This window comes from Pelobates fuscus, chromosome 3 (genome assembly GCF_036172605.1).
Source record: "Pelobates fuscus isolate aPelFus1 chromosome 3, aPelFus1.pri, whole genome shotgun sequence".
Taxonomy (NCBI): domain Eukaryota; kingdom Metazoa; phylum Chordata; class Amphibia; order Anura; family Pelobatidae; genus Pelobates; species Pelobates fuscus.
The window spans coordinates 223693939-223712959 of record NC_086319.1 but is presented as its reverse complement, the minus strand read 5'-3'; the positions used below and the strand labels follow the sequence as shown (position 1 = coordinate 223712959).

Here is a 19021-nt window from a genome sequence, read left to right as displayed (position 1 = left end):
TCCCCTTGACCAGAATGGGCAGACTGCAGTAGCCCAGTCCCATGGGACCTGACTACCCATTTTGTCCCTTGGCAGTCCACGAAAGATCCTTGTGCTGCAGTCACTACTTGAACCATTACTGGGGATAGCAACCTTTGTGTAACTGATACCGATATGTCTTCTTTTTCTTATTCTTGCTTCCTCTGAGTTTGTCATTCAGTTTACGTTGTTCAGGGTAGCAGTTCAGTAACTTACCTCTCATACAGACCGGCTGGTTTCAGAACAATATAATCCCCACCCGCCTCAGGTCATTTTAGTTACACACACAGCTGGAGGCTAGTTTCTAGCGGTGTAAATGTTACTATACAGCATACTTATTTAGCAGTTATATTTCTGTTCCTTTATATATTTATTTTTTATTTATTTTTTGGCGGTAAGGTTGGTTCCATTGCACACCCTACATTGCTAGAGCCTGTCTCCAAAGTATTGCGATTTTTAAAGTACAGAATGATTGTCCCTCTACGATTTTGCTCATTCTATTGATTTTTTGTCATACCTAACAAAAAGTTTTTTTTAAATGTCGATCTGTAGTACATTTTGTTTATTGTGATTGCAATTCCTGTACTTTCTGATGGGCATACTTATGTACTTACTGCAATGATTTTGTTTATGATAATGCATGTCTACGGACCAATACAAAAATATACAAAATAAATAATGTAAAAAAAAAAAAAGAAAACTGCAGCAGAAAATAAAGATATAAATAAAGCAAAATGTATTTAAAACATACTAGACTTGTGCGCAAGGAATTTAGCAATTTGACATTTGAGTTCAGAGAAATTTCAACCATGCAATCGTTTCAAAGAAAACTATTTGAATGAACTATTTCACTGTACTGCGAAATATATCCATGATATAAATATGTATTTTGAAGTACACTGACAGGTATGTTTTCCCACCATTTGGGTTTCAGATCAAGTGACAAGAAGTAATAACCAATAAACCAATAAAGGGGAAAAAGTAGAAGCATTTTTCCATTCGTGGTAGGGCTTCAGCATGTTAACATGCAACATGCGTTGAAGCCCTTCCCAAGAGCATGGACCGATAACATAGGTAGTGTCACATTTCTGTTCCACTCCCTGATATGGGCCCTGCCAGGCGGCCTGAAGCCTGTCATGTCGAACTGGTTTCAGGACTAGAACCTTCTGCCCCACTTCAAAGCTACGGCTCCTGACTCCCTGATCATACCAGGTGCGCTGGCACTCCTGGGCCGCCTGGAGGCTCTCACGTAATAACTGGGTAAGTTCCTTCAGTCGGTCCTGGAATTCAAGTACATAGGGAATGATGGGGGTCCCATTCTGACCTACATCTCCCTCCCAATATCCCTAAACCAGGTCTAGAGGCCCTCTTACTCTCTGTACGAAAAATAACTCGAACAGAGAGAAGCCTATAGATTCCTGTGGCACCTCCCGATAAGCAAACAGGAGGTACGGCAGGAATTTTTCCCAGTCTCTGTGATGCCATTGAAGAGCTCGCACAGGCCATTAGTCTCGGGTGGTAGGGGGAACTTTGGATGGGTTTAATGCCGCATAACTTCCACAATTGGTGGGTCATTTCAGCAGTAAACTGGGTGCCCTGATCCGAGACAATCTCCCGTGGAAAACCCATTCGGGAGAAGACTCGCATCAGTGCCTCAGCTATGGTCTCTGCTTGAATATTACTTAGGGCTATGGCTTTGGGGTACCTGGTAGCGTAGTTCACAATGGTCAGAATATATTTCTTACCCGAGGGACTAGGTTTAGCTAGGGGGCCTATAATGTCGACAGCTACCCTGCCGAATGGGTCAGTAATGACTGGGAGGGGATCGAGCTTGGCCCTGCGTCTGTTCCCTCTCTTCCCAACATTCTGGAAGACATTGCAGGATTGACAATATTGTCCCAAAACTTTGGAGATGCCTGGCCAGAAAAAACTCTGGGTGAGCTGATGCCCAAATTGATGTTGTGAGCTATTTTCAGGAGTTCCTGACGATATTTTCTTGGTACTACTAACTGTTTGGTAGTAGTCGGGCAGCCCCGCAACCAGGGAAGTGGGTGCAACCCTCCATTCGGGGGTTCCTGTGCGAACACTGTTTAAGGTATTCACTTGGTTTCAGGGAGTGAATGCTCCCCCAGTAAGTAGTTCCTATCTCCCAAACATTTGTATAGCTGGCTGGGAAGTGGGACGGGCAGCGGTACAATCTTTGCCAGGGTTTGTGTGAGTGCATAGCCAAAAAGAGTTCCAGGCACTCGAAGACCAAGTACCACTGCCTGCGTTCGGGAGGCAAAATGGACGCCATCTTTTTGCAGACCACTTGCGTTCGGTTACACGAAATGGCGGCCACCCACGGAAGCCCTTATTAATTATTTCCTTTGCTGTTTCGCACTTATATTAACTGGTGTTCGAAGGTTCTAATAAGGTTCAGGGGTGGTTCTCATTCGGGTGTCGAATAAAGTGGGATCGGGTGCAATAACTCCCGAACGTATGAAAAGATGAAACAGTTGAAAGTAAAGGCACGTTCCGCCACAAATATGTTCGAGGAAATAGGGAAAGAAGAATAAAGCTTAGAGAAAGGGAAGTAAGTAAGGGAGAAAACACAAAGCACTGACAGGCAATAAGGAAAACAATACGTAAAAATAGGGGGGTGATGTTGGAGGGACTAAGACTTACAGTGTTTAACCAGATATGATAAGATATCTGTGTGTTTCCGTATATTCTGCCTTAATGTGAAATAATGTATACAGAATGTTTCCTTATTAAGAGTATAGAAGTTGATTAAACATTAGCTTAGCTTGACAGTGGTTTTAGGTCATCATTTGCCTCACTACTATATATTTCAGACGCTATCTGTGCTGGCAAGGTGAAAAGGTTGAAGTGGTAAAGTTTTCTTTCACTTACACACAGGTGCCCGAATCACACATGCCGTGGCCTGAGCACATCCAAGGACATCCTGATGAAAGTATGACATTATCAATGGCCCATTCATCACCTCCAGGGATGTACTTATTCTGTATCCATCTGAAGCGTGTCCGTGGAGAGCTGCAATAAAGAGAAAAACATCATGCTTACCATTAGAACACTTTGGTGCCACCCTTCCAACAGAGGTAACCACCTTGTAGATGTTTCATGGCAATACACTGGATGTAGATGAGGATACCTGCAGCTTAGCATCAGTTGGTGTTGCAATTAGCTGGGAAAGCTAACGAATGGCAACACCCTAATTTTTTCCAATCCATCTACATTTATCTATTTATGTTTCTTCTTCTTTTCATTAACTATCCTTTGATATTCTTTTTCTCTTTCCATTTATGTTGCCACTACACCCATATTGGTGGATGTTTGCCTCTTATGATTAAAAAATATATTTTTAGACGTAATAGTACTTTAGTTTGCACAACCTGCTTCCAATTTTAACGCTGCCTTAAATTCACTGAAATATCCAGACTGTTTTTTTTATTTATTTACAAAATAATTGATTTGGCATGTTTTTTTTTATTTTCTATTCATCAAACAGTTTGTTATATAATTAATGGGTAGAGCTTTTAATAGACTGTTAGTCCAATTTTTCTTTCCATATCTGTATTTTTTTTTATTAATGCTTTCACTTTCTTGTTGCCTCTTTATTCCTTAATAAAATATATTTTAGAAAAAATGTATTATGCCTGACAGCCACAATTTCAACCCAGATATGCTGCATGAATTTTCCACAGTCAAACTATAAGAAATTTCCTTAGCCTACAACAGGGGTAGGCAACCTTCAGCACTCCAGATGTTGTGAACTATATCCCTCTTACACCGATAATGCTGGCAAAGCATCATGGGAGGTGTAGTCCAAAACATCTGCAGTGCCGAAGGTTGCCTATGCCTGGCCTACAATATAGACTACACCAATCAGGAAAAGAAATTGAAGTAACCCATTGTTGCCTGTTTTATACAAATAATGTCTACGTATTTATTTATTTTTTAATTCTTTATTTTAACCCCTTAAGGACATGACATGTGTGACATGTCATGATTCCCTTTTATTCCAGAAGTTTGGTCCTTAAGGGGTTAAAGGTGCATGTCGATATTTTTTGGGTTACATTGACAGCAGTAATATATGTGACATAGCATAAAACTGGTTCAAGGAGGTTACTTAGCATGTCAAGTGAGACTGCACACAATTTTAATACATTTTTAGACATGTTGCGTTACGGTTGCTGGTAATGGTTTCAGCGAGCGTCCCCATGATATTAGCCCTGTCGGGGAGGGGGGGCGTGGCAGTTGTGTGGTGTTGCTCCCATGTTGGTGGGGGTTCAGTGGCTGGGCCCTCATTGCGCCTTAATGTGCCGTGAGTTGACAATGACCGGTTACTACCGGTGCTGTTGTGTTGCCCCACGGCAGTTCTGTACGACTTGGGGTGACGCAGAGCTGTCTACGTATTTTTAATTTCAATAATGCATAAAAAATATGTCTAAACCTCAGGCTGGAATATCCTTAAAGTGGCTAATCACTGCAAGTGAGGTTGGGGTAAAAGCTAATGACATGAGGGTGCCCCAACCAACCAGCAGGGGCAGCTCTTAATACAGATCATATTCGCTTTGTACGGATAATATTCACTTATGCAATCCAAGCGCCCTAAGTGTTTTGCCCTCCATTTTTGCTTCTTTAGATCACACAAAAGATATAATAAAAACAGAAAACAGATTTGCTGTCCCTTTAGGTAGCCAACAGTGAGAGAAATAATTAAAGAAATGGTTGTGTCGGCAATAGGAGTAGACAGAGATACGTATTAAAGCAGATATGTTCATTTTTCAGCTTATATGAGCAATCCATATGAAATGCAATTCAAAATGGGAGACTTACACGGTGGATTGTGGAAGGTAGACAGTTACTCTTTTCCAGCTCTGGAATCTTTCAGAAGAATATATGGAGCTTTCAGTATAATGTAAGCAGCCAATACTAGGAGGGACACACTCTTCAGTAACTTGGTGCCAGTCTCTTCCGTTATTTAATGAGTACTGAAGCTGAACTGTGTGAGAATCACTAAATGGCTTACTGCAGCCCATGCTCAACTCAAACTGTAGAGAAGAGGAAGCCATCGCGTGGAAATCCCATGTCTCTGCATAGCGAGGTTTGCCTGTTAGGGAAATTACAGCTATTATTAAAGAAGGAATGTCTAAAAATATAGCACACTGAAACCTTAATGACAAATAAGTGTTTTCATTTTTTGTTTTATATTTGTACATTATGATCAGCTTTAACTGGGGTTGCTTCTTATATAGCAGGAGTACATTAGTATCATTACAACAATGTATGAGCCATATCTTTATAAGCATTGGCCATTAAAATGACAGAGTAAAGTGCTGCGCAATAAGCTGGCACTATATAAATACCAATAATAATAATAATAATTTGACTGTGTAGTAACAAAGCTCTGTTTAACCCCTTAAGGACACATGACATGTGTGACATGTCATGATTCCCTTTTATTCCAGAAGTTTGGTCTTTAAGGGGTTAAAAGGGAATAAGAAATACATTTAAACGTGTAATTCACAACAATAAATGTAAGTTTAATTTTAGATTGCCGTATTATAATACGGCAAAATGTGTTTATTGTCATTGAAGATGGCTGTGTGGCTAATGTATGACCGTCAAAAAAAGGGGATGAGAAAAACAGTTAAAGTAATATTCCAGGTGTATCAAGAAATACAAATATTCCTAATCCTGAGGTGTCTAAACTGCATTTAGATTACCGTATTTGCCCCCCTTAATATGCCCTAAAAAAGGAGATCAAAAAGGATATGATCTCTCAGCTAATCTAATGTTTCTCAAAGAGAAGCATTAGGGTGCAGGGCACAATCTTTGCACTGCACCTCATTGACACCTAATATATCAAATTAAGCCCTGCAATCAAAATTCCAGTACTCATGGATGCAATGACTATAGTACACACTAGCCCCAATACATGCAATAAAAACCAAAGAAAAAAGTTACTTGTGCACTATGCCAAATCCCTATGCAGATATAACTTTTTCTTTGGTTTTTATTGTATGTATTGGGGCTGATGTGTACTATAGTCATTACTATCACCCAGGAGTAATGGGAATTTGAATGCAGGGCTTCATTTTGTGTGTTTGCATTTGCTTTTGTATTACACAGCCATGTTACAGTGCCGCCGCGCATCCCATGTGTTCCCTATTAAAGGTTAATACGTTTGTATTGTTAAGAAGAATAAGCTAAAAGAAGCAAGGTGAATTGTTATTATGGAATCACCTGAGAGGTTTTGCCTTGACGTGGCAGGTGCGTTTACACTTTAATGGCCATTGAAGTGATACTTAAAAAACTCCAGTTATGGGGCGGGCTTGGCTTCTAACATGGCCAGATGTGTTTTCATGTAGCTCTCCAGGGTTTGCGCTAAAACCAAGTTTTTGCTGCACATATTAATGCTGAAACTGATCCTGAACTGCAAATCAAGCTTGTGAAACACAGCACAACCCTATGGCCCTGCTTAGGGGTGACTTTCTTGCCCTTTCCAATGTCTGGGTTTGAGGCCTACCGAGTTGGAAGCGCGGACTGCTAGGAGAAGCGTGCAGTCTCTCGACAAGAGGTGCACCTCTTAACCTTGAACAGCATCAGCCCGGTATACTCCCCCTTTGGACCGGTAGGGGTTATCCTGGTTCCCTCTGGGTCCATAGACTCAATAAGAGTTGTCATACCTACCACCAACTGTGACAATCTAAAATGGCAGATGCCACTTTCGTTGAAACACATGAGGTGAGCTCCACTAAGAGGGATTATTGTGACTCTACAGCTATCTCTCTACTGCAACTCGAAGAGCTGTTTCAGCACTTCTGGCAAACACTGGAGCAACGCAACATTGCATATCACTTTCAGCCTAAGATGGTAGATCGGAGCAGCATTCAACTGGAAGAGCCCCCCCCCCCCCCCGAGGAAAAATACAACTGAGAAAGCCTGTAAAATCTACACCTTGCCCACCAAGGCCGAGAGCCTCACATCGCCCACACAGGCGGAAGATTGTCCACAAACAGTGGAACTCCCCACGCTCAATCCCCCATCTCCCCACGACAGGGGTTAGACCCGGACTGCAATAGTCTCCCGAGCAGTGGTTTAATGGTGATGGCACTCATGCAGGCTCAGGGCTGGAGGAGCACCCGGATCCCCTGTATAACCTTCTCTGGCTGTGAAGTACCTTTACCACCTCAGGGACTTGGCTGATCTAATCTGAGGGACTGCCGCTTAATTATCCTTCCACCCAAAGGTGACAGGCGCCATCTTCTCTAACCAAAATAATATGTACCTTAATAACAGCTATTGTCTCCTTTTGACATTGTGCCGACCATTGTGGTAGGAATGTAATATTATTATGCTCTATCTTACCCCAGAGGTTATATGTTCAGAAACTTACCCTGGCAGGACTCAGATATCTTGTTTGTTCTTTAAACCTATATTCGTCTAGGAACCGTCATGGCTAGAATTTATGCTGTTACTGAATACTCTGTCCTCAGAAATGTATGTCTCACCTGGTCGTTATCCAATATCTAATCATGTGGTGCCAGTAAACCCTTAAGCTACTAAACTGCTGAGAATCTATGTATCTGCTTGTTGTTTTTCTTGATTTTTGTTCTTAATATAAAATAGTTCAGCATCTCTGACATATTGTATACCACCTTAAATATGACTAATGTTGTCTCTCCTCCTGCTATGCCATTTTTTTAATTGTGTGTATTTCCCTGCACTAAAAAAAATAAAGAATTTAAAAAAAAAAACTAACAAAAAAAATCCTCAAGTTATTTAAATATGCATAGGAATTTGGGATTGAGTAAGTAACGCTTTCTTTGGTTTATATTGTATGTATAGGGGCTGATGTGTACTATAGCCTTTGCTGCCACTCAGGAGTGGATTTGTGAGTGCAGTGCTTAATTTATTTAACAGTTATTTAAATAAAATTTACAGTTATTTAAATGTGCAAAGGGATTTGGGATAGTGCGCAACTAACTTATTCATATGGTTTTCATTGAAGCTTAATGCTTCTCTGTGAGAAGCACTCACACTTGCTATAGCACAAAGCAGTGAGAAAGAGCAATGCTATATAACATTATATAATATAGTATTATATAATTCTAACTGCAGTTTTTATATTCTTCATACGTGAAAATAATAATTCTAAATTCAGTGCAAGAGCCCCCAGAAGCTCCTGCACTGAGATTGGCCTGGTTGTGCAGGGCCGAACTCATGGGCTGAGAGCACTCAGGTGATGCTCTCAGTCAAAAGTAGCTCTCTTAGCTCTTAACTCTTAGCAATAGAAGCTCCATAATTCCCCCAGGTAAGTGTTCAAATTGTTCTCAAACATTTTGAATACTGACCCTGGAAGGGCGCCTGGACAGCAAACTGTAGTGGTTATCATTAGCGCACTTCAGCTTAGTAAAAAAAAAAAAATATTTTAATAAACTAGAAGAAAAAAGCAGCTTTTGCTCCAAAGGTTAGATTACATAAAATGGCCAATAGTAGCCAGATGGCTGAAAGCAAGACAATCTCAGGTTCCACATGTTTATCATTATGCTTGGTGTATTCCTTCACATAAGGTTTTTAGACACGCATCCAATCCATTCTTTAAAAAACAAAGATGATAGGTGCCTAGGACACTTTTGATTCTAGGTACATCATATTAAAGGCACGTAGTAACATTATTGCTACTGTCATACAACACCCCAGTTGTTTTTCCAGGTTAATTTAGTCTCTGTCTACAAAAGCATAAGGCAAGAAGTAGTTCATACACAGCAAACACAGCAGACACATATTACAAACTGTGTTATCTCGTAAATCTTAAAAACTCTGACATTTGTCGTGTGCAGTTTGGTGATGCTAAAACATAGTATAATCATAACATTTTATTTAACATAGCTAGGCATTTAATGTTCCCTAATGGATCAGTTAGATTTGTGATTATCATACATACCAATACTTTCAGTAAACAAAAGAGCCGTATCCCTGGACAGGCAATCAATGTCTACTTGACCACCCTGTATTCTGTACCAGTTAGCCTGTAAATCCACAGACCCATCAAATTTATCCTGAAAACCTGTCCGAGAGCTGTCATTCATCCCGATCAGAACATCATCTAGAGCCCACTGAGCTGCAAGTTCACCTGGGAAAAAATACAGACAAATCAAAGCAATTTCAGAGACAAATGTAAACTCTTTGTATTAATAAGAAATAGATTGTTGCATTTAAAAAACAATACAATTACAGAATTCGTACTGTCTTGTTCCAACCAGATTTCAATCTGTGCCTAGTTTCCATTTTACCACTGACCATGTCACATCTGTTTTGTAGCAAAATGTAGATGTTGTGCATAAATATTTCAGTACATTATTCATTCAGGCTTCAAAAGATTAGATTCAAAAGCAATTCCCAATCTGATCCATGCAGCAACCATCTCTAGAATTGTTATCAGGCTCCGCATTTTATAGAAAGGTATCTCTTGTCAGAACATTCTCATAATAATAAAAGTAATCCTTTCACAGGTCATGACACATTAACACACGGCTGTGCTGTCTTAATTTTTTTCTTGTAGTTATTTAGTCACTAGTAAGGAGTATCAAAAAAGCAGGTGCTCACCACGGTGGGTTTGAGACCATCGGAATGCAGTCGCAGGAGTCTTAGCATCCTGGGTTAAGTCTATAGAAACTATTTGTGGGTCCAGGTAGGACATGAAATCCAGTTCCCGCAGGAGATTCCAACTGATTCCATTGTCGTTTGTATATTGGACAACAATGCCTGAATTGTACGAAAGACAAATTTGTTTATTAGAAAGTTATACTATGATCCGTAGATCTACAGTAAGAGAGGCACAATAAAGGTTTTCCAGCTCGTATCGTGTACTTAGTAACAAACACAAAAATAAAAAATAAATAAATGCAGAGATGCACAAATATATCTTTATTATAGCAAAGCCAGATTTGCAAATGATTTACCAGGGTAAAATAAACTGGTATTTCTTCATAAAACAGGTTTGTGCTCAAGACTGAGTATTACAGATATATGGAATTAAATGTACACTTGAATTTTAAGTTAACAACTACACAGATTGCTCAATTACGTTCCGATACTCTGCCATCTTATATGAAAGAACAAATTTTAAATCATTACAAAGAATTTCATGAAAACATTTTCAAAAGTTAGTTCACACAGACAAAACTTGTCTTTCAGGTGTTTGAATTTTTTTTTACATTTTCTTTAAATGATGTGACAGCTGAGTTTTAGTATAAAAGCCCATTTAGGATACAGATTAATGTAGATGATGGTGTGTTATCCTAGACCCCGCTTAGGATTCAGATTAATGTGGATGATTGTGTTTTATAGTGGTCAAAACGGTTCTAGTTAGAACCATCAAAATTATATATTATTATTTCTAAACTTGGATGACTTGGCTTTGATTTTTCTAACTTTTTACCTTTATTAACTCACTTGACAACTCAAACTTACTGGATAAACCCTCTCTTATTAATCTCACACATGGCATTCTTTCTAAAACTATTTGTGATGATATAAATGCTGACAATTGTTTTTTGTTTTTTTGCAAGGGAGGGTTGGGTTGAAAAAAACGAATGCTCTTTAAGCAGTAATGAATTTAAAACTGGAAGGGCAATCAGAATAATTTATTAGAAGAAATGTATCAACAATGCCCACTATCTTTCCCCTGCCTTTCCTGATGCATAAATATCAAATAATTACAATTGTATTATATTTACTTAATGATGGCATTTATTAACAAACTATTTGATGAATAAATTACTACTAGAGCTAAACAGACAAAAGTTATTATTTGTGAGCATTTTTTTTCTACAACTCATTCGTATATGTGTCTAGTCAGTTTTCCTTAATGGCTAAAAAAAAATTGTTTTGAAGATATAAATGACACAATACACACTGTGTGACAAAATGTTAAAATGACTGTAAAATGTACACATCATTTATTTGAATATTAGCGTAAGATTGAATTCTATATTTGTTGGTCATAGGTCTTAAAAATTGATAATAAAATAGCAGTAAACAATACCAAGAATAAGGACTGTGCTATTAACCCTTTCATGACTGGTAATGTGCCAGATTGTCCAAATATCAGAGGATATGCTATCAGAGGATATGCCTAACCTCTTCTGTGGACAGAGTAGAAGGGCAAATTTGACTTTTACCTGTTATAAGATTTGATGGTTTTCTGCATAAAAAATAAATTGTGTGGCAAAGTTCTAAAGGTGGATTAATTAAAGTACCACTATAGTGCTAGGAAAACAAACTTGTTTTCCTGGCACTATAGGGTCTATAGGTCCCCCCCCCCCCCCACCCTCAGGGTCCCACTCCTGCTGGGCTGAAGGGGGCTAAAGGGATTAAACACTTACCTTTCTCCGGCGCCGGGCTCCCTCGGCGCTGGGGAAATCTCATCCCTCTTCCGACGTCAGCGCTGAATGTGCATGTGCGCGCATTCAATCAGTCCACAGGAAAGCATTTCTCAATGCTTTCCTATGGACGTCAGCGTCTTCTCACTGTGAAAATCACAGTGAGAAGCGCGGAAGCGCCTCTAGCGATTGTCAATGAGACAGCCACTAGAGGCTGGATTAAACCATAAAACTGCTATGTTTACAGCTGCAAGGTTAACCCTAGATGGACCTGGCATCCAGACCACTTCATTAAGCTGAAGTGGTCTGGATGCCTATAGTGGTCCTTTAACAAACATTAATTTGTTTTCTCTGATTAGTACTCCCCCGTTAAAACTTTGCACTGCCATTGCTCTTTTAAAATAACTACATGTTTCTATAATATTAATACTTGCCTATGGCAACAGTTGCTTTAATAGGCAAAATTTACCTTCATTTCTTTCTGTAGGTTTTCGACATGAAGAACCACCATTTGTGCTTCCAATCTGTATGTAAAACTGAACTAACCTGTCAAGACAAATGCAAATATTACACCTACGAAAAATTAAGAGTTAATTAATATGTATCAAAATATTATGTATATAGAGCTACATCATTTCAGAAATCCTGCCATTCTGTTTGTGATTGTTATGGACATATGCAAATATGACAAATGTTTAGAATGAAAAGTTGTATTTCTTAAACTGTGTACTTTGTCTTTAAGAGAGTTTGCAAACTGACGATTTGTTAGAAATGGAACATATTGTTTTTCATACAATGTTTCTGTAATAAATTACCTGTTACCCATATTCAGTAAATATGGTGTTTAGACTTTAGAACTCCATTGTGTCCTAGGTTAATGTAACAACAAGCCAGGGAGTTTCCCACATCATGTACCCTTAAGTTTTAGTTTAAACATAGATAAGATGTTCCCATGTGAAATGACCAAGTTATGGCCTTGTATCTTTAAGTTTAGGTAGGTCCTGAAATAACCTATTTTAACATCTAAGGTATAAATATGTGTACTTATCAATATTAGGACACCGAGGAGAGATTTTGGAGACAGAGACGCAGCTCCATCTTACCAAGACTGAGAGTTTGACTTGTTCAAGAGGGTATGTTATTCTATTTTACTGATATTGTGAGCATATATTTTAATCCTGTAAACTCTGCTATTAAATATTGTAATGGATTATTAACTTTTTATATGTCTATATTTATATTTTTATTTAATAAAATATTTAAAAAGACAAAACGTTATTGCTTCCAAGACAATCCCTATTTTATATTGTATTATAAATTATTTATATATTTTAAATAGAGGAACTCTTATGAACTATATAATTTTATGGATAAGATATCTGTATTGTTAACCCTGCTAAATTCTATGCTTTAAAATGTTATAGTGGTAAAAAGGGGTACTGGCTGTTACATGACATTGCTGTATTTGATGCAGTCTCCTTTATCCCTCTGTGTATTGTACACTGTCACAATGCCGAATGTATCCGCTACCCACCTGCAGTATCCAATGGCAAAAGCAAAAGACTAGGAAATAATCAAGTTTTAACTTAAGCTAAAGGAAAACAGCCCCAATCTTTGTCATTACTGAAAAATAAGTATTTATTTAAATAATTGTATTGCAAAATAATGTACACAGAGGCTTTAATATATGTACTCTTTTATTTTAAACAATAATTATAATAATAATAAAAAATTAATAATATTAATATAATATTTGAAGTGGTGTGGACATGGCTTCTTCCACTATGGTAAAAGCACATTTTTATTTTCGCAAGTTACTAGGGAAAATTTCTTACCTGATATTTATCAACATGATAACGACTACAGATGGCCATTTACAATGTCAATGCAATTACATTTCAGTAGATTTTGACAACACTTATACTATTAGCATATGGATTGTAAAATTGCAAATTCAATACCTTGAAGAACATGAAAATCTTTTTCAACAAATAACCAAAAGCCTAAAAATTGTTTGTGCATGAGCAGCAGCATCATCACTTGATGATGTGTACAAGCAAAGTTAACTAATATATTTTTGTTAATCATTAAGACCGATTAATGACAAAGAGACACTGTGACTAACACAATTGATCACTGTTATTCATATGCACAATACCTAAATAGTCCCTTTAGAGGTATGTTAAAGGAACATTCAAATGAAACACTCGAATAATAAAATTTTATGCACTCCTTTAAATTGGACTATAGGTTCCCTTTAAGTAAAACAAAAAAAGTTCCTATAAAATGCACCTGTAATTCATCCACTGGAGAGACTTCTCTCTGCAGCCATCCCACCTTCCATGAAGTCATTAATCAGGGGACACAGGGTGCATGGGCGACTATTGCCATGCTCTATGCCACTACGATACTGAATCCACAGTAAGATTATTTTTTGAGGGATAATGTAAGAGCAAGTGTTCTGCACCTACAGGCACCGTAAATGGAAATCCATCCCAATCTCCAATAGGTATTGGCTATTGTATCAAAATTGTGATGTCTCCTTGTGGGTCTTTTTAAAAGGAGTTGTATTAAGAATGCATACATTTATGAGTATATATATATATAAATATATATGTGTGTGTGTGTGTGTGTGCGTACACAATCAACAAAGCACATGGAAGATAATAAACACTGCATTATAAAGCAGTCATATCAGATATACACAGACGTCTAAACTGAAACTATTTACTTAATATTAAAGATGTGTTGAATACTCAGTGATACTTAAACGATGGTTACATTTTACTTTTATTGCTGATTTAGGTGTGGCGTAGCAATCCCAAACTATAAAAGTCAAGCAATACATTGTTGTGTGTACATTGTATAAACACAACTTTTAACAACCTCATGAAGGAAAATGAAATTCCTGGCAAGTACTAATAATGCTAAAAAAAAACATATGCTTTCTATAAATGTTGCAATGTTGAACTGCATCACTCGGAGATTGGTTTAATAAACTGAGGGTTTCACTGTAAATAAATCAGAAGGCAACATAGTAAAAATAAATAGAGTTTTAGTTCCACGAGTAAAGCCAATAAAGTAACTAAAAGCATAAACATTTTATAACACACTAACCTGATATTTGTTGTGTCCAAAGCAGCAGTCCTTGCCTCTCTTTTTCCAGGCCCATTAAAATTAAGAGATTTGCCATCACTTAATGTTCCACAGCCGGTTCCCACCTGACCTCCAGTTATTTTATACCATAGTTGGTTAAGTTTGCCTTCAAATCTGTCAAACATTTCACTTGGATTAGGCCTGTTTGAGACACATGTTCCGTGTTCAGCTAAAATAAATGAATAAATAAATGAACATATTAAAATAATGCTAAAGATTCATCAACACTGACTCGTTAACATTGGGTTAATTCACCAGCCAACAGTGAGCATATCTGCACACAAGCTTAGTAGACACAACATGCACCATAATGGGTCTTTGCAATGGTTATGGTGCATAGAGACTGTAGGAACCATGTCAAACTGCTTTTGAATGGTGGGACAAAAACAGTCCTCTTCTATTGTCTACACCCCAGCCCTTTTGCTTCCACTTGGTTAATGAGGAACTTCTGCAGCAGTCCATCCTACTTTTGGTGGCAAACATAGTCTGAGAGTGCTTGGTGCAATAGCCCACACAGGCATTAGCCAAGCACAATCAGAGGTTCCTGGTTTTAATCAGGGGGAGAATCCACCTGAACTACTTTGCTATGAGCTGGGGGTGGTACTTACATATTCTTTCCCCATAGCCACATAACTACTACTCCCTATAACTACAATACACTACAACCACTACAATATGCAAATTAAAAAAACAAAACAGCACAAGAACTGATTCAATGTCAGATCAACTTATAAAAAAATGACAGCAGAGTAATTTGTTTGCTGTAATGGATCATAATTACATGTTTATTAATTTGTGCTCCCTAATTTGAGTCACAAAGGCACTGTGCCAGAGCTACTATCATATCATTATTACACGGATACATAGGCTGAATCCAAAAATGTATGCACTTGCAAATTAATTAACTATAGTTGTTTAGAAAGTTAAGTATAAATAATTAATTACGTAGGATCTAAGTCTTAGGATAAAAAAAAAAAAAAACACAAAACAATCAAACATAGGAAAGAGCTGTACTACTGCACAGAAGGGCTGCCACAACATATGTTGAGTTCTGATCACATGACTCCCAGGGGCCTAGTACAATGTCACTCTATGAATTCTATTGAAGGCAATCCAACATTTCCAAGAACATGTTGTTCATCTTGATGTCTACAGTTTATACAACCATACAACCTCATTAAAATGTCATCTGCTTTGAAGAGGTTAAAAAATGTCTTAGGTGTGTGTGCATGGATGTATATATATATATATATATATATATATATATATATATATGTATGTATGTATTTTTATATATATATATATATATATATATATATATATATATACATATAGGCACGCACGCACGCACGCACATACAACACACACACATTACACCTTATTATAAGCATTAACAGAGGAAAGACTTTTGAATCTCCATTTAACAAACTCCCTGTTAATTGGTACCTTGGTACTAGGAGATCCAACCATATATGCATAATTGATGATAATTAAAATAACGATAATAAAATGATAAAATGATAAAGAAAAGCTTTCATAAGCAAAATAAATGTATTGACCTTAACCCCTTAAGGACACATGACATGTGTGACATGTCATGATTCCCTTTTATTCCAGAAGTTTGGTCCTTAAGGGGTTAAAGGACACTAAAGACACCTAGACCACTTCATTGAGATTGAGTGGAAAATGTGCAGTTCCCTGGCATTTTGCTCCTGCAATGTAAAAATGTTCCGTTTTGGAGATACCGCAAAGTTTACATTGCAGGGCTAAACGTACCTCTAGTGGCTGTTACACTGACAGCCACTAGATGTGCTTTCTTATTGAGAGAGTCAGACTTGGTTCTTGATGCATGACATCCTCACACATTGCATGAGGATGCTGAATGTTCAATCAATACTTCTCATAGAGAAGCACTGGGTTAAATGCTTCTTTGTGAGAAGCATTGAATTAGAGGAGTCCAGTGCTTGCCATGCATGTGATTTTCATCTACAATGCAGAGCAAGTGGCTGCACGTAGGGCTGTATGTACTACGAGGCTAACAAGGCATTTGCCTTGGGTGGCACTTTCCAGGGGGCGGCAAAAAACGCTGCCCCCAAATGCCTATGCTAATACCTTGTTAGCCTCGTTTTATGGGGCCCAAGAGCTGGCCGGCTGGCCACTTTTGGGCCCTCCGGGGCAGGCAGACGTTTGTGTTCCACCTCTCTTCCTCCCTACCCACAAGCCTGCCAGCACTCATGCCCAGCAGTCCCACTGGTCCCCAGGTGAATTATCCACCCATCTCTATCAAAAGTAATAAAAGTAGTAAGTAATAATAATTGTGAGTGTTGGGGGAAAATTTGTGTGTGTGTTTGTTTGTCTGTGAATATGTGTGTGTGTGTCAGTGAATGTGTGTGTGTGTGTCTGCCAGTGAGTGTGTGTCAGTGAATGTGTGTGTTTGTCTGTCAGTGACTGTGTGTGCGTGTGTCTGTCAGTGAATGTATGTGTCTGCCAGTGCAAGTATGCATCTGTCAGTGCGTGTCTGAATGATTGTCTGTATCTGTCTGATTGTGTCAAATCAGTGAGTGTGTGTGTGTATGCCAGTGTATCTGAGAGTGTGTGCTTGTCCGTGAGTGTGTGTGTCAGTGTGTGTCTGTCAGTCAAAATATGTGTTAGTTAACAAGAAGAGGTGGGTAAATTTAAATTAGAGGGTGCCCGAGTTCCATAATGCCTAGGGCAGCATCAATCCAAAATACACCACTGGCTGCATGGACTAAGTCACAATGCTGGAACATGGTACATAAAGGGTTATTTAGATCACAATTTCAAACATAAAGGGGGAGGGGTGGTGGTCATAATATAAATAAAGATATATTTTTTACAACAATAGTTCCACTTTACATTTGCATTTACCTGTATATCCTCGATCACAAAAACAAACTCCAGAAACACAATCACCATGACCATTACAGTAATTAGGGCATGGCTCTGATATATATACCCCATCAAGGCCAAAAGCAGGAATGTTCTTCTGAGAGTTAATCTCTTGGATCCATCGGAATCTTGTCTTACTGTAATGCAAGAAGGCAACTATTGGTCAGTGATATAGCAAGCATTGTTCCTTACTCACATACACATTGGCTTTAACTGACAAGGATCTTCATAGAATATGTCCTTCAATATAGATATTACAGCAAGACCTAAAGTCCTACTTTAGCAAAGATTTTGTAATATAAAGGTAAGACCTATTGTAAAAGGCCTACCCAAATAGCTCAGACAGCACTGAAAGAAAATAGACAGGATATATAAAAATAAATTTTTTTTTACGACAAATACAAAACACTAGCCAATATGGGTTTGCTTTAACACAGTAGGTAATTAAACAGCTTCATCTTATTGAAGTTGTTATAGTGCATGCAGTCCTATCCCCCTGGTCCCTTGAAAAGTGGGAGGCACATATACAAACTATTGTAATTCCTACACCGTTCACCTGATTTAGATGTAAATACCCTCAAATTAAAGCTGAAAGTCTGCAGTTAAAGCACATATTGATCATTTAATTTCAAATCCATTGTGGTGGTGTATAGAGCCAAAAAGATTAGAATTGTGTCGATGTCCCAATATTTATGGACCTGACTGTATATATATATATATATATATATATATATAGAGAGAGAGAGAGAGAGATAAATATAGATTGTATATTTTCAGATGATTTGAAACAGCTTCTAGTTAAATATATTCAATAACTAGATTCAAGCTTTAGAACTCTGTTTTTATGAATGTCATTAGCCAGGAAATAGTGGGCTTCTGTGTTTTGTCTCTGTACACTACAGGAGAGCAATTATGTAAGCACTCCACTTCCTAACCTCTTTCTTTCAACAACCATTGAGAGACTGGCTGAGAGGACGCACATTTATAGCTACTTCATAATAACCCAACATCTTACTAATATCGTATATATTCATTGAATGGTCTGCACTGCTCTCTCCACAAATCTGAAACTACTTTACAGTCTCTGCATCTGATAATACTGTATATATTAGAATAAACCCTTACAACTGAACCTTCCTCTGATTATGTAAATTGATTTGTGTTTTTATGGAATATAAATGTAGAGATCAATTTTCACATTTGATTATTTGTCTGAAATAATGGTATAGAATGTAAACAATGCTTTTATCAAATAATAGTCTAAGCTTTCATAAGAATCTGATCTTTAATAATGGTCTACCATTTAATGACAGCACGGCTTTACAGAACCACCAGTGCTAAATAAATAGAAAAGAGTCTTTAAGGACCAGATTGTGATGACTGCAGGGCATGTCATAAGACATTAAAGGGACACTATAGTCACCAGTTGCATAGTACTAGTTGTTCTGGTGAGTATAATCATTACCTTCAGGCATTTTCATTCAAATACTGCCTTTTCAGAGAAAAGGCAGTGTTTACATTGCCCCTAGGGACACTGCCAA

At 37.9% G+C, this 19021-nt stretch overlaps 1 protein-coding gene across 2 annotated transcripts in view; it reads right to left on the bottom strand.

The window, feature by feature from the left end:
• The window catches only part of RELN (reelin), a 466948-nt gene that overhangs the window by 77001 nt on the left and 370926 nt on the right, over positions 1-19021 (bottom strand). For both annotated transcript variants that reach the window (XM_063448139.1, XM_063448140.1), the window contains exons 29-35: positions 17460-17617; positions 14532-14739; positions 11884-11960; positions 9637-9795; positions 8975-9163; positions 4861-5134; positions 2914-3054 (exon numbers count right to left, since the gene is read on the bottom strand). In XM_063448139.1, coding sequence (XP_063304209.1) covers positions 2914-3054; positions 4861-5134; positions 8975-9163; positions 9637-9795; positions 11884-11960; positions 14532-14739; positions 17460-17617 — 1206 coding nt within the window. The remainder of the gene's footprint in view (positions 1-2913; positions 3055-4860; positions 5135-8974; positions 9164-9636; positions 9796-11883; positions 11961-14531; positions 14740-17459; positions 17618-19021) is intronic.